The sequence below is a fragment of the Halichoeres trimaculatus genome, unplaced genomic scaffold (assembly GCF_033239565.1).
Source record: "Halichoeres trimaculatus isolate MK-OKI-2021-1 unplaced genomic scaffold, fHalTri1.1 fHalTri1_scaffold_23, whole genome shotgun sequence".
NCBI classification, from domain to species: domain Eukaryota; kingdom Metazoa; phylum Chordata; class Actinopteri; order Labriformes; family Labridae; genus Halichoeres; species Halichoeres trimaculatus.
This window is the reverse complement of record NW_027437201.1, coordinates 3,315,965-3,332,208: the sequence shown is the minus strand read 5'-3', so window position 1 is coordinate 3,332,208 and position 16,244 is coordinate 3,315,965. Positions and strand designations below refer to the sequence as shown.

At 41.3% G+C, this 16,244-nt stretch overlaps 2 protein-coding genes across 5 annotated transcripts in view; both read right to left on the bottom strand.

Moving 5' to 3' along the window:
* Window positions 1–4,309, bottom strand: part of kat6b (K(lysine) acetyltransferase 6B) — a 29,955-nt gene extending 25,646 nt beyond the window's left edge. For 2 of the 3 annotated variants that reach the window (XM_074662945.1, XM_074662947.1), the window contains exons 1-2: window positions 3,612–4,309; window positions 713–1,561 (exon numbers count right to left, since the gene is read on the bottom strand). In XM_074662945.1, coding sequence (XP_074519046.1) covers window positions 713–1,330 — 618 coding nt within the window. In that variant the 5' untranslated portion in view covers window positions 1,331–1,561; window positions 3,612–4,309. Of the gene's footprint in view, window positions 1–712; window positions 1,562–2,283; window positions 2,447–3,611 lie in introns of those variants that run through there. The other variant, XM_074662946.1, reaches the window with a different exon arrangement.
* A 136-nt stretch (window positions 4,310–4,445) lies between these two features.
* Window positions 4,446–16,244, bottom strand: part of adkb (adenosine kinase b) — a 173,325-nt gene continuing 161,526 nt past the window's right edge. The window contains exons 10-11 of one of the 2 annotated variants that reach the window (XM_074662949.1): window positions 7,800–7,886; window positions 4,446–7,495 (exon numbers count right to left, since the gene is read on the bottom strand). In XM_074662949.1, coding sequence (XP_074519050.1) covers window positions 7,371–7,495; window positions 7,800–7,886 — 212 coding nt within the window. In that variant the 3' untranslated portion in view covers window positions 4,446–7,370. The remainder of the gene's footprint in view (window positions 7,496–7,799; window positions 7,887–16,244) is intronic. The other variant, XM_074662948.1, reaches the window with a different exon arrangement.

Sequence of the window (16,244 nt, the reverse complement as noted above, 5' to 3'; positions counted from 1 at the left end):
TGCAAACTATAAACCACTCCTGTACAGCGGAAACAATGCAACCTGGAAGTTTGTTTACATGGTTTTATTTCCTCTTCGGGGAACAAAGGTCACATGTCCTACCACAAATACTTCAGCTGCCATTTCTCAGCACTGTTTGCAAAGTCCAGTTTTACGCTCATGCCCCTTTAAATCGCCATCAAAATATCCCAAATCTGTTCACTAATGCTCTGCCACTCGAAAGACAGCCAGCCACATCCCTTAAGGTCATTAGGCTCGAGTTACATAACCTGTGGGAAGCCTACAGCAGACTGCCTACCACACACTGTCAGCATGACTTTCTGATTATCCAAGCTCTCTTATTATGGAGACCAGCAGAAACACAAGCCCCAAAAGGACACACACTCTAGATGGCGTCGTTGCTGACCTGCCAAGCCAGAGCCCCAAAGATTAAAACCACGGTCATAAAATTTCTGTGGAGTGTGTTTGTGCTCAGTGGTGGCTCAAAGTTTCACCAATTCTTCTCTGTGGTGACATAATGGAAAGTTTACCGGTCTAAATCCCAGAAGCATCACGTGCATCCTGCAAAACAAAACTTAACCATGGAGGGGCTGAACAGTATCAGGAAGGAGTTTTATAGTACAGGTCAATGGGGTGTACCTGAAAGGTCACAGCAGCATACTACACACGTATGGGGTGAAACGTGAAAAAACAGAGGCCAAGGTTTGTATACCTGGTCTCGCTCATGTGGGAGGAGTGTCACCGACGACAGGACCAAGGGGGAAGCACTCGGACACCTGGCGCCCCTTCCCTCCACGCTGCCATGGCTGAGCTTATACCGCGGGCCATTTTTTACCAACCTCCCGTTATTAACACACCGTTTGGCCGCCAATCTTAACCTCTGCCGGAAAGCAGGGTTATCAACCACGTCTGAGAGGTCATCCTGGTTTCTCAGGTACCTCTCGATGTTCTTAAGCGAGGAGCCATGGGTATCATCCAGGCCCTCTATGGCCCTCTTAAGTATTTTATTCCAATCAATGTGGCGCAGATCGCTTGAATTCCATATAGATTCCTTTGATGGCACAGATACGTTTGCAGGCGGGATTGATCCAACTCTCCCGGGATTTCCTGGGTCCTTGTAGGAGGCGCTCCCCTTATTTGTAACCTTGAGAATAGAGCCATCATGAACACTTAATTCCAACTGCTCAAGGACGGTCTTCTTGTCCAGTCCATGCGATGTGGCCACCGCATGACAGATCCTCTCCTCTGAGGGCCTCTGCTTCTGCCTTTTGATTTTCTGTATTGCTTCAAGAATCCACTCCGTGTACAGAGGGTTTGCAAGTTTTACCATGGTTGAACAATTAAACCGACAAAAATGTGATCCATACAGATTCCCCCTTTCTGCTTCTGAACACTGGGTACATCCACATCCTTTATAAGGTCAAAAAGTTATGTTCCATGCCAGCATCCACATGCTTCTTCTGAATCCTTGGTGTCTCACAGGAAAAGTTGGCACAAGTTAATTCCACAGTGGTAGTCACCAGCTGACCTGGAGCTTTATATTTTTAATCCCAGATTAAATCTACAAAGGAAAAAGAGTACAAAAAGGGTCAGACACGTTGATAAATCACATTTGCTTGTTATTTCCTCCTCTTGTAGTATTCTCTTTAAAATATCACATAACATATTGTGTATATAAGCTACACTACAGGAATGCAGTATGAAAATGTGTTTAAACATGAGAAACAGATGGATAAAAACAGATGCAGGAGCTGTCATGGCTGCTGAAGAAATTCGAGTGACTTAATCCATAGTCTGACACCATAATCCACACACCAAACCAGATGTCCCCTTCAAAGGGGGATATTTTATAAAGTGTCAACTTTTAACACAATGATAGGTATGTCGAAACTTCTATAGAGTTCAAAAATAAGTTTAAACAGCCTCCTGACAGGTCGGTTTAAGATTCTCTGACGACATGAAAACCCGCGTACAAGTTAACATTTATTCCTGCAGCACGTAATATCCAAAATGTCACCGTGACATGTTGAGTCTAACGCACATAAACTGAGTAAAAACACACATACACGGGCATCATACGTAAAGTTTAACCGTTAGTTGTCTGCACGCGACTTTTGACAGTTCGACGTCCGCAACGACAAACTGATCAGCGCGAGCGGTAATGACAGATGTATAATCAATGCTCACTTCCTGACAGCTGCCGTTAGACGTTTAAGGCACGTTTACAAAGACCCACCGAGCCGTTTAGCGAGAGAAGAACCCGTTAATAACTACGTAACAAACCTAGAGTTGTGTTCCGCTGAGTTGAGCAGATAAATGACAGTGTTGCCAGCATTACTGATGTCACCTAAACAGTCGCCATTTTGTTACAATGTTGTAGTTTACATGAATCCGACATGACGCTGATTACAATCCAATGGAGTCTCATTAAACCTTACCTACACTAATGTGCCCTCCCTAGCAACTTCAATATTGGCTGTAAAGACAAGATCCGATTTCTGGTTTGATAAAGCACATGTCAATCTTTATGTATGAGCTCACACTAAGAGGCACGGCACTGGCTGTATGATCTGTCACTTCACTCAATTGACCCGCCTCTTAAGGTGCCTTCAGTAATGAATTGATATCATTTACCTCCAACACTCGTAATATCTAAACTAACATCCCTGAACACAGCGACAGAGTGTAATTAACTTATTAATGCACTAAAACAGTCATAAACTGGCTGAGTAACGATTCAATGTAGTCATATTAAAGCTCATTTTCATAGCGTTTAACACCGGGCCACCTTTACTTAGATTCCTCCTTGAAACAGTTGGTTACACTTGAAAGTGATTTGGAACATTTTAGACTTTAATTGGCTGTTTGTTAAATCTATCATTTCTTTGCATAAAACCCGCAAAGGCTCTACCGCTGACTTAAAGTGGAACACATTACATTTTTTTTTCATATCAAGTCTAAGAAGCATATAATTCAAGACTCCTGCAGGCTAAATGTGTCTAAGCTATCGCCTTTCCCCCCTCTTTATCTTCCTCCCTTTTCATTATTTCCCCGAGAGGAGCTGTAATTCTCCTGATATTTAACATTTAAACTATGTGACGTTAAATAAATGAGATGCTGTGGTTAAAAAAAGTAGGTTTTCCGCTCGCTCAACGTCTGCCTGCGAAATTATAAACGTCTTGTGTCGCGCTGTGCAATGATGGCATGACCTCTTTTATCACCATTAACTATCAAATATCTCCAATGAGGGGAAATAGTGAGCCCCGGAGAGAAAAGACATGTCCAGCGGGGAATACAAGTTAACACGGCAGCTAAAGAAGAGTAGCTCCTTCACCGCCGCTTCTCAATTATGTATCGCCAGTTTCTTTAGCTCTCCATTTCTCCGCTCTCGTTTTCCATATTTTATTAAGGAAATGATACACAGCCTCCTTGGGTTTTCACGCCGTTTTCTCACGTTACACAAACACACCATACCTATGTAATGTGTCGCCTCCGTGGGCGAGAAGACACAACAAATTAACGAAGCAAGTTTCATGCAAGGATGAACATATTACAAGAAGGCTGAAAAACGAGGGCACACAGGCTACCGTAAATATTTGCTGGTAGTTTACCTCTTCAAGTTTTCCCCCCCTCGGATACTCCTCTTCATTATCGGGGAAACGTCGAAGGATAAATGTGCAGCGACATATCCAAGAAGCGATTTCGTGGGATTTGATCTCTGAAAACGAAGGCTGGAAAGCTTGCGCCGAGACATGGAGAGGACCTGATAACAACTAATTGAAAGGTTAATCTACATAGCAGCCTGTGACAAAGTGGTACCCTCCCCCTTCTTCTTCTTCCACTGTAGACATCCCTACTTCAGTGTAGTGGAGCGGACCGTCGCCCCTTTAGTGCGCTCCTACAATGATATTGTCAATTTCACTCCCCCCCTCCATCAACATGTCCAGTGATGAGCCAGGAGGAACATTTTTACACTTCAGAGTATTTGTAGATCAGTCTCATAACACTTTTATGCCATAACACCCCTATTAACATGTATTCCCTGTGGGCATTTTTAACTTCCATTGATGTGCACCAGATATACGCTCAAACATGATTGATTTTGACATAAACACATAAATCCACACTTATATTTTGAAATGAGCTCTTCCTCGTGTTGGCCAATATTACCCAGGGCAGTAAGGGGATATTATACACTAACACCATAATCTGCTAATTAACTTCCCCATGCCCAAGGAAGAGCAATAGTTGTTAGCAATAATGTAGATCATTAAATTTTCAGTCTTTAGATTTGTGCTCTCTCCCCTCTCTTAACTCCTTTAGCAGCATTAGAAATGCCAGAAAGCTCATTTTTCATGCAGTAATACAGATGTAATTAGAGAGATAATTGCTAACTTCCCATCAGATTATAAACACATGCTCACACTGTACACGCTGCATTATGGAGACCTCAAATAAAAACATTTAACCCCCATAAAATAGACACCTTTGATGAGTAATTTGATTTGCCTTCATTTTAATTCACATGTTAATAGTCTTGTCATTTTGTCATTATGTTCATCAGATACTCTCATTGATGTTTCAATTTACCTGGATGCCTTTTTTTCCCCGTTTACAGTGTTTATATCATTCAGCATCTTGTTACCAGTCAATCCTTGACATTTATTGCAATTTAGCAACAGGAAATTACCGGAAAATGCGTTTAGATAAAACGTGCGAGGTACTGTTGCACATTTTTTTGCATGAGCAGGTGAAATGAGAATAAAAAGGTTGTTAGGATTTGATGTGGTTACGGCTGGTGTCTGACCAAAACCTGCCTGGGTCTGGTTATAATGAATGCCACCCTGGGCCCCAGCAGGTCCTCCACTGCTGCATGGGTCCAGGGATAATTTGAATTGGAGCATGTGCCATTGCAATCTGCCCATCCCCCCTCTTCAATCCCTGCCAACTGCCACACTGGTGTTCACAAACACTGCTGCCCATCTGCGGGGCAAAACACTGGCCAGGGCCCCAGTTAAGCTGCATTCAGAGAAATACATCCTCACTTTGAAAGGCGGATATCACAAAGTCAAGTTTTCACCAGCTCGGCCTCACCTCAAAGTTTTTAACAGCAGATTTGACTCCAAACAGTACATTATAAGAGATTTTGTGGATTTCTGCAGCACAATAACACCAGCATTAAATATTTTAAAGACGCCTAGGGCTCAGTTGCTTTAAAAACAGAGTAAAGTGTCACAAAGAGTTAATTAAATGCACAGATTGAGTGTTTGTTTTTCCACCTCCCGCATTCATCAAGCCAAGCAAAAGTTTACCAGAAAAGTACATTTAGAAAAGTAGTTTCCTTATTGTGGCAGGCATTCTCATTACTTGATCATGGCTCCCTCTTTTTGTGTTTGTGTTTTGCCATCTGTCATCTTGAGAGGCAAATGAACCAGCTGCCATGGAGTGTGATCTTGCCCAATCAGAAATGTGGTCCTTTTCAAAGCGCATCTGTGTGAAACCTTAAAAAATGCTGATGAAAAAAAAAAGTGTCTCAAAGTTGTTAATAACATTTTGGCTGGAGAATGTTTTCACCTAGACGCCCCCGATTAGCATAAATGCATAAACTACGCCTCATTAGAGGAAACAGAGCTCTTGTGTAGCGAGAGTAGAAACTGGATTCAGAGAAAATGACCGAAAATATGATGTAACAGGTTGTTCTAGGGGAACTAAAATGTTATTCTCAATCACAGCTCTTTCGTTGAACAGATGAGCGTTCAATTGTTTTCTAGAAAACACTTGAGACACTGCCCAACACTTCTGCTGGCCCACAGTTAGGAAGAGAGGAGGCGGGGTGGGGGCAGGAGCGAGGAGAGAGGGAGGGTTCGGGATAGGGGGGCCTCCCTCTGATCCTCGTCTCCAACCCCCAGCGACAGCACAGCTGGTTACGAAGGATCAGCCTAATTTTCAGGTCTCACTAATGATCGTAGAGAAGAGCAACCACTAATCCCTTAACTGAGAAAAATGATCTCCTGCAGCCCTGCAGTGGAGCTCCACTCCCCGAGAGTCCAGTTAGGCATGAGTGGGGGTGACTGAGCGGAGCCAGGACACCAGGCTGGTACTGGTCTCTTCGCCTCCCAGCCCCCTCCTCCCAAAAGCCCCCTCTATAACAGAGAGCTGTCCAAAAGTGATTAGCATGAGAGAGCCTCTGGCTGATTAAATAATGAGGAATATACAAACCCTCTGTGCTTCTGCTTGCATTTAAAGAAACTTCAACTAATGGAGAAAAAACAAATCTTGAATGTGGAATCAGTTTTGCTAGGATCAATAAGGTTAGTTGTGTTCATGTCCTTTTTATTTGTGTAACAACAAAAAGATTAGTCCCAGAACTTCCAGAGGAAAAACTTATCACTTCTGAAAATCTCATGGGCAACCTGTCACAGAGCCTCATCCCTTATTTCCACAGAATCCCAGCTGAATATTAAAGGAGCACTCAGCTGAAAATATACTTTTTCTTAGCATAAAGTATCACAACACAAAGTGCCTGCAGGCTTTAAAGGCTGTTGTAAAAAAGTTTGTAGCCTCGCGCTTTGTGGAGGACAGCACATATTGTTAAATTCCAGAAACAACCGCTTCTTTTTCAAATAAACGCCTGGTCGTAGCTCCGCAGCGCCAGTAGAAGAAGTGTAATAAGCAGTTTGTTAGCGGAGGGGTAATTGGTTGGATGATACTAATGGTAAGCAGTGAAATGGATTGTGCAGTTGGAATGTTTTGAAAAGTTGCTATGGAAGTTTTTTGTCCGTGACTCTGGGTCACCGTTAAAATCGATTGTAACTTCTGCAAATCGAAGCTGACCACAGCTTGCCGTCCTTCACTTCAGAGCAAGAAACAAACTTTTTAAATTCATCCTGCGGTATAATGTACTTCTCCACCCCTGGTCCATCAGTGTAACCTAAATTAGTATTGCTTTGCACAACAACAGAAACACACACACACACACACAAAAATCTATTTTAAACTACTTTTAGAAAAGTTTAAGAGCAATGAGGAGTGCTGAGCTCTGTCGTGAAGGTCCTGAGTAGAAACATAGAAAACACAAGGACCAATGATGGAGAAGATTTTACACATGGTGATACATTTTGACACATTATGCTTTCTTTATGACACTCAAGATGCACACTGCTGGCACAAAAAGAGTGTTATCCCAATAATCCATTGTTGTATCAAGATTGAAATATATTAAAACATCTGCTTAATTTTAAGCTTGATTAAATAGTCAAGCTGCACCATTAAGTCCCTTGTACTTGGTTACTGCAAATAGAAAATGTACATAAATTCCTGAAGCATACATTAACAAGTATCTTGTGGAAAAATATGCATAGTCGAATGCATCACTGAAACTCTGGCTTCTCCGGGAAGGTGCATCCAACTCGTCTGATGATGACGTTTGCGGCATAGTGCCCAGCACGGATACACTCCTCCAGTATTTGCTCTTGGACCAACGCAGAGAGGAATCCTGGGAAAACAGAAGAGCAGAGGTCAACCTGTAGCTATTCCTATCTTTTGAAGCAGCAGTGTTAGCGTTATGTTGATGGTTTCTAGAAAAAGAGAAAACATATTTCATTCTCAACATGGACCCAAATGCAGACAGTTTCATGCAGGGCTTTGATAAGCTCACACGAGGTAAAAACAGCGGGCTAAATGTCACACTCATATAATCTGGAGGTGATACTGTGGTACATAGTTGGCCACTATCAAAGGTTAATTGGAGATGTACACAGGAATCAAGCAGTGTGGAAGATGGTTTTCATTTTCTGTACCTCCCACAAAGGCATCTCCTGCTCCATTGGTATCCACGATGTCATTCTGGTCAATGTCCAGAACAGGGAACATGGTCACATTCTCACCTGTTATCAAGACACAAGAAGGATCTTAATTAAAGTGAAACACCAGGGTTTCAAAACTCCATTACCATAACCAATTTGTATTCGAAAATGAGTTCAGTCAAGGCTTTGTTCTGATTGTGACATAGTTCATAACTTCACATCACACTGAATAGCATCATATCTTTGGCATATGACTTGTTGAACAGATTATGTGCTGGAGTGTCAATAAAATGGCTAATCTGTTTGCAGACAGCGACACATTTCAGCAGGGTAAGAATTTTGTCAGAAATAAAACAACTTTTGCATGTGGCAGAAAAAGGAAGTATAAATATCACTACAACAACTTTATCCAGAGGGGGCGCCAAAGCAGGAAGTTCCTTAAAGGAGCACAAACACTCGGTAGCCTTTACTTTGAAATTTTTTGAACTCTGACATGCTAAAAACAGGCACAACTGTTATCAACTGTAGCATGTTAGCATGATTGGCATTGGATTTAGCTCCAAACAGCCTCAGGGGAGCTGCTGGTATGTCTCTAGTCTCTGAAACTAATCGACATTTTAAGGTAAATTAATTTGTTTCTTATCTACCTGCCCTGCCTAACCTTTAACTACTTACTTGCCCTACCTAACCCACACTCCTCCCTACCCAACCTGTAACTACCTACCTGTCCTATCATAAACTACCTACCCTACCTGTCATATAACCAAATACCCTAACCTACCTCACAAACTACACACCCTACCCTATCTACTGTATGACTGCCTGCATTCCCTGCCTAACCTATTTTCATTCCTACCTCCCTTCCTACCTATCATAACTACGTCCCTTCCTACCCACCTTACAAAACCTACCTACTGACCTAACCCACAACTACCTGCCTACCCTACCTCCTCTACATAACCTATTACTACCTACCTCCCCTACCTAAACCTCATTTATTCCACCTAGCTTTCCTGCCTACTCATTCCTACCTACCTTTCCTATCCAAACTAAACCTCCCTTTTTCCTACTTCCCTACATACCCTTCCTATCATAATTACCTTTCTTCCTACCGCACTTACATAATCAACCTACTGACCTAATTTATAACTACCTGTCTACCCTACCTCCTTTACATAACCTATTACTACCTACCTCCCCTACCTAAACCTCATTTATTCCACCTAGCTTTCCTGCCTACTCATTCCTACCTACCTTTCCTATCCAAACTAAACCTCCCTTTTTCCTACTTCCCTACATACCCTTCCTATCATAATTACCTTTCTTCCTACCGCACTTACATAATCAACCTACTGACCTAATTTATAACTACCTGTCTACCCTACCTCCTTTACATAACCTATTACTACCTACCTCCCCTACCACCCTACCCTATCAATTACCTTTCTTCCTACCATCCTTACATAACTGACCTACTGACTTAACTTATAACTTCCTACCGACCCTACTTATCCTGTTACTACTTTTCATACCTACCTGACCCTCCTTCCTACTTAGCCTACCTAAACTATAATGCTAACATCACCTTCCTTCCTTTCCTCCAACCTTCCTGCCAATCTATCTATCTATCTATCTATCTATCTATCTATCTATCTATCTATCTATCTATCTATCTATCTATCTATCTATCTATCTATCTATCTATCTATCTATCTATCTACACAAACAGCAGAAAAGGGAATGTTTTTTCACCTAGAAATTTTCACCGTTCATCATATCAAAATAATAAATGACATTTAAAAGTAACAGGAAATTACATCACTAACTGTTCTATACAGGTAAAAAACTCTGAACATTCATGCCCTTGAATTAAAGTTCTGCAGTGGATCAACCAAATGGTCAGAAAGCAACAGATGATTAAACAAGAAAATTCTTCACATGTCTCAACGCTTTAGGCGAGTACTCTGATAAATTAAAAACAACGCAACAACAGTTACAGCGAGTACTTTCAGTTCAAAACGGAAACCATTAAATGAGGGTCTCTGTATTATTTTCAGTGAATTATATTGCTTCAATTATCAGTAGCATATGCACTTCAAAGGGACTTCCAGTTTAAAGGAGAGGAGTGGGGGAGAAAAAAAAGAAACAAAAATCTGCCAGATGACAAAGTCTGGAGGTGTAGAGTGACATTAAATCAGCAACTTATGTCAGAACAATCCAAACCACACACACACGATCTTCAAACAATCCGAGGGCTCTGGTGCCGCCGTGAACCTTCAAAAAGGTGCAGGAGACAAAAGACTGACATGCGGATAAAAGGAACACGAGGAGGCTGACAGACCTCTTATTGAGAGAAAAAGGTTGGAGTTTAAGGAGAACATGGGATAAAAAAAAAACTACAAAAAAGTTGTTTAATGAGGCTCCCTGCTAATCTAACAACGGCTCACAGAATATCTGGGCGGCAGATATGACACCCTTATTAATTTATTAATTCATTCATTTTTGTCCTTGTTCTACAGGGCGAAAGATACACAACCCGCAGCTTAGCATATGCTCAGCACATGATGTTGGGTAAATTACTGTGATACCCTAACAACTCCATCACACCGTATTTCAAAAACCATTCTTTACAAAGCAGAATGTGATTGCATTACAGGTCAGATGCTGAAGATGGATCAGATCAAGAGATAGACTGTGTTTTCATAATGACACATTTCTCTTTAAAGGAAGCAGGTGATTGTAGCTCTGATAATAAATTACAATGAGACAAGAATCCTTTTAGGATCTGCTAATTAGCAGCATAACGACTTTACTTAATTAATGCCACAGACGAAGCTTGAGAGTCCTCCTCCCTCTTGAAAAGATTAACCGCAGTGGAAAATGTGTGAACAATAAATTACAGTTTGTCGGTGATTCCACGGTTAGAAAACCCGAGTCGTTAGATGTGGTCGTGCTTAACTGGGAAACACTTTTGCAGCTATAAAACCGGATGCATTTAAACAAGAAACTCTTGCACTTGCTTGAAACAGGTTTTGCAGTTCATTAGACCCCAAAATAAATGATAAATGTGTGTAAATATGTCTGGCTTAGTTAAACAAATGGTTACACACTGCAGTGTGTAACTTAAGGGAGGAGACAGGTCTGTTGAGAAAAACAAAAATAAAGAAACTTTTCACACAGGCTGATGCTTGTTTCTTTTTAATTAAGCTACACTTGGAGGTGTCTGAATCTCTTCAACTCATTTTAATTCTGTGTAAATTAACAGTTCAGGGTGTAAATCTTATAGTTTTAGTTCAGGACAAGGAACTTTATCATACTGAACCATTACTTCTGCAGATTCTTTTCTGTTTTTCATTTGGTTCCTACTCATTTTACTTTTTTTGGAGTTTGGAACAGTTTAGAAGTTAAAGCTATGGTCTACGATTTGAAGCTAGGTAATCATTGTTAACACCGTTTTGAGGCCGTCATAACCTGATGGTCCGATCTACGCAATATAAAAACCAAAAAGAACAAAAAAATCCATTCAGTACAGCAGCTGCAAAACAGCTTAATAATTCACCAATCTGAACCGTTGTTTCCCTCATTTCGGATTTGTGCGTTAGTCCATCAAATCCCCTGTCCCCCCAGCTCCACACCACACTGCCCATGGTCCCACCTCGTCCTTCCCCACTACCCCTCTCACGTCAGCTAGCTGCTCAGCTACCGAAGCATCATGGAGCCAGAGAAGACCAAAACCAGGAAGCTGTTACTGTTACCCTCCACAGGGAAGGGAAGAAAACGAAAAAGTTTCAAGGAAAAGGGTGAAGCAAGGCAGAATTATGAGCGATACAGGTGCCAACAGAGACTGAATATTGGAGAAATGTACGACCGTGGAAAAAGCTGCAGAGGGATTTGGGACTGAAGAGCAGGTACAGGTAATGACTTTGTTTACCTCAGTGGGAGATGTCAGCTCAATAACTCTGGTTTGTCTGTGCCTATACTGGCTAATAACTGAACGCTGCTGGTCGGAACGGGTCGGCTCTGTCAATAGATTTTAGCATAAGTTAGCCACACATCTTTAGCAGTGTAAACTGAGCTGGTGAAGACACGCCCAGAAAGGTAAAGCCTCGCCCACAGTTGGCCAACAGTGGCTACGTCAGACCTACTTCACCGGCTAATTCATGGTTTTGATCGCACCGGTCCAATTGAAAAAGCTACCACTGTGTGTTACAAGGAGGATGACTGTCTTGTTTGTTACATTTTCTGTCAGCCTGCTCTGTCGGAGGGGGGCGTGTTGTTAGGAGGCAAAGAAGGGCGATATGAGCTGGGGGGCGGGATCTTGGAACACGGAGGGGAGGGGTGAGTGAGGCTGCATTTTTCAAATGTGTCTCATCAGCCAAACTGGGTTTCAGATCGTAGACCACAGCTGTAAAGTCATCTCACAGTCTCTACAAAGATTACTTTTTAATAGTATAAATGCTGTAAAACATTCATTTTAACTAAGACTAATAAAAGAATAATAATACTCAAGTAGCTTCCTTAATGAATCACATTACCAGCAACTCGTCACAGATTCTAAGCCATGTTAACATGTTGTCTTAGCATCTTTCTGACGTGTTTAGCATCTTTGTAAAGACTGAAATGTCTTGACAATATTGGCTACCTACAGAAACCCCAACAAATACTGTTTGGACATTTCAATGAAGACACAAATAGTAAGCTCAACAATAGACCAATACAGAGGAGTCTCAGAGTATGCTAACCAGCTGTTAGCAACATGATCACTTTCAAGTTAGGTTCTTTTTATTTATTTTTCAAACAGTGTGGATAACATAAAACTTTGAAGTGGGACAAAAATCTATCACAATTTCAAACATTGTTTTTTTATTTAATTTTATTTACTGGTTTTATGTACAGAAATGGGAATACTTAGCATGAACTAGCGGCCAGATTACAGTTTGAAACACTCCCTCTGCTCACTGCTGTTATCACTGACGGGAGCTTGAAACTTAATTTGTCAAGTTTTTACCTCAATGTCTATCGATATAAATTCTTTAACTTGAAACAACCACTCAACCCACCGTAGCATTTTTTGTGGCTACGTGCTAAATACAAAATCACACAGGGTGGTGTGGGATTATGGCCTCTAGGGAAGCAGACCACTCAGGTAATTATAGAATAATTTATCCATTAAAAAAACAAGTCTGTTGTGCTTACTACCTCTAAATTCTACACACTACACCTGTGAGTGTACACAATGCTAGAAATTCATACTAAACCATAAAAAGCCATACTGGGTCATGCTAGCAAACACAGCCAGTTGTTGGAGTTACCTTCCTGGTCCTTTATAAAATGTCTCAAGAAGTTTTATAGAGAGAGTGTCATGCTATTAATACAGGCAAACTAATAATACCCCCATTAGCTCTTTAGCTTTTACTGATTTTTTGCTAGACGTTAACAAGTGAACATTAGCATGCCAATGCTACATTGGTTAACACAGTTAATGATGCTCTTTCTCACAGTAACACAGTAGAGCTGGCGTTAAGAGCTTGTTAGCGCGCTTAGATTAGTAGCTTGTAGTGTTGTGCCCACATTTAGCATCACAGAGTGGCTAGCATGTTGTTTTAACACATGATTAGTTTGATTCACAGGATATGTACTATTTTTACAAGACTTACTGTATGCACTCATTTCGAATTCTCGTGGTCTTTCTTTGAATATGAAAACTAGTAGATGTTTTAACTTTTCATATTTTATTGAACCAAGCCCTGAGGAGACATACTGTAATGATCCCAAGTGCTAAATTATGAGTAGTACCACTTTGCTAAGGGTATACACAGAACTTTCAACGCACTGTTTGTACAGCACTAGAGATATCTAGTATTTGCCTTCCATCCATCATCACAACCAACGTTTGTACTTTGCTGTTAGGGGAAAGTTCACACAACCTCATTGATGTAAGTTATTATATTTGACTGACATGTTAACTCAGGTTACAGTCCAACTTCTCCCCACCCGTCTGCAACCGCGATCCAACTGGCAGGAGTGGTTCAAAAAAAGAAAGGGAAAGCTCCTGCCAACATACTCTGACTTTGTTGTTTCTGGCTCGTAGCACGTCTGAAAACATCACTTTGCTGAACTCATTTCACATTTCACTGTAATGAGATCTGCAACATTATTTTCAATCAATAAAAATCTACTGTGCTTTTTTTTTTCTTCTCCTCTCTCCTGCTCTCTCTTTCCCTTTCACACTGACATGTTTTTGTTCTCAGAGTTTGGTTCGACAAAGGCAGTGGAAGCAGCAGATTTCTGCTGGATGTGTGGGAGAGTAGTATGCTCGTGCTTTGACAGGTAACCTGCATAAGAGGGAAAAAAATAAGAAAAAACTCAAATGAATTCAAATACTTCCTTGGAGTAAGCTATAATTGTGTGCTTTTGTTAATTCGCTCTTTATAATTCCCTCATTACGACTCTTGAATGGTGGTGATTAAACTTAAGAAGTTCTTTCAACAGGCGTCTCTTTGAAATGAGTATCAATTAAGTCCTTTATTATTGCCTATTCTTTTTAACAATGCCAATTCACAGCACAACACTGAGTGAGAAAATGCACTTCTGTTAAAAATAGTGACTGTACATGCAAATAAGACGACCTCGGCTTCATTGGAAAATGAGCATATGGAGCATTGTTCTGACTCTGAAATTATTACATGCTTCACTTGGTTGTGTTCCAGCTCGTACTACTGTTGCTGCAACAGAAAGCAGGTAGATCAGACAGTTGGCAGGTCTTTAAAATCGACTTTGATGCTGTTACGCCGAATTATCTACACAAGTGAAACAATTAATACATCACTTCAAATCCTCAGCTGCTCAGAGACTGCGAGTCACATGTGACTGTTTAAAAGGCAGGAGTAACAGAGTGGAGTTAAAGTACAGAACATCTTTATGTGAGAAACTTCCCCGAGAATACTTCTCCTTCTTCTGGAAGGTTTCCTGTTGCGCTCCAGCCAAACTCAGAGCCTCGGAGAGAGGAGAAAAACATTACCGCTTTCTTGGCAAACGCGACAGGTTAGGAGCGAGCTGACATTCAATCTGTTTCCCTATCATAACCAGCATCTTTGTTCACAATTGAGTTAGGGGAGAGGGGGGAAAAAAGAATGCATATGCCTGTAATTACTGTAACCACAGGCAAAAGATCATCGCCAACCAATATCCTTTCAGGGAGACATGAAAGAAAACACTTCAGTGTGAGATGCCAAGGGGAAAGAGAGGCGGTCTTTCTCATAGCGCAGAATGTTAATTGATTTAGTCCATCATGAAGTATTGAACATAAACATTCAGCTTTTTGAACACACTGTTAAGATGTCTTCAAGTGGATTTTTAGATGATCCCGCAGCTTTAATTTGCTGTAACTTCAGGGTGAACGACGAGTAAATAAAGCAGCTCTAAAACTTTTCATGCAGCCGCTGTTCTTTGCCTCATGTCATTAACATGTATGGATCCGGTTTCTTTTTTCTAAATCTGCCTGCGTAGCTCCCTCGAGAGCTCTAAAACTCACTGAGGAGCCGAGTCAGGCTTTATCAAGTCCTTATCAGCGATTAGAGCGGCGACCCCCGGCTGAATGATCGTTTATTAGATCTCCTCACCGTTAAGGTTCAGGGCACAATGATCTTAATTACTGCTGTAATGGGAGTATAAGCAAAAGCTCGGCGTAGTTCAGCGGTGTCAGTGGCAGCTAAATAAAGGGCCGTTTCCCCCTGCTCCCAGCTCTTTAAAAAGCCTTGTTTGAAGCGCTGGTGTGAAGAAAGGCAGGGGGAAAAAAGAAGAACAATAACAAATTGACATCTCTTTTTGGAGAATTATACCATGGGGGAAGGCATTTTCCAATCCTTAATCACTATAAAATGGTTTAACATGACATGCAGAGGCTGGCAAATGATCAAATCCTGACAGGAGGACAAATTGCAAACAAAATGAGAGATCAGGTTTATTAGAGCGCCGCCTCTGGGAAATGAAAATCTTTAATTCTCTTTTTACATTGACATTTATTTGGCTGCCATGAATAGCTGTGTTCTCACACACACACATACACACACACACACACACACCCATCCTCTACCCAGACTACTGTAACTGCTCCAATGCAATGATAGCACAGTCAATGACATTTATCATGTTTGCCTTTGTAGATGACATCTGAAACACATTGTCTTTCATCCCGCCTGCATTCATCATGTATTTTATATAAAGTTCACAGCAGCGCGCGGCTCTGTCTCCACGCAGGAGCAATGAGAGGAGCAGGCAGGAATTATCCATCACCTCCAGCACAATGGATGGAGTCTTGTTCTTTTCAAGCGTCAGGGTATCTGCTTAAAGATTCTTTTCAAATTCTCATGAAAGGAAATTTACTTCCAGGGATTCTCCTTCGAAAAAGAAAATGGATGGTGTATGTTGCCTTTAGGA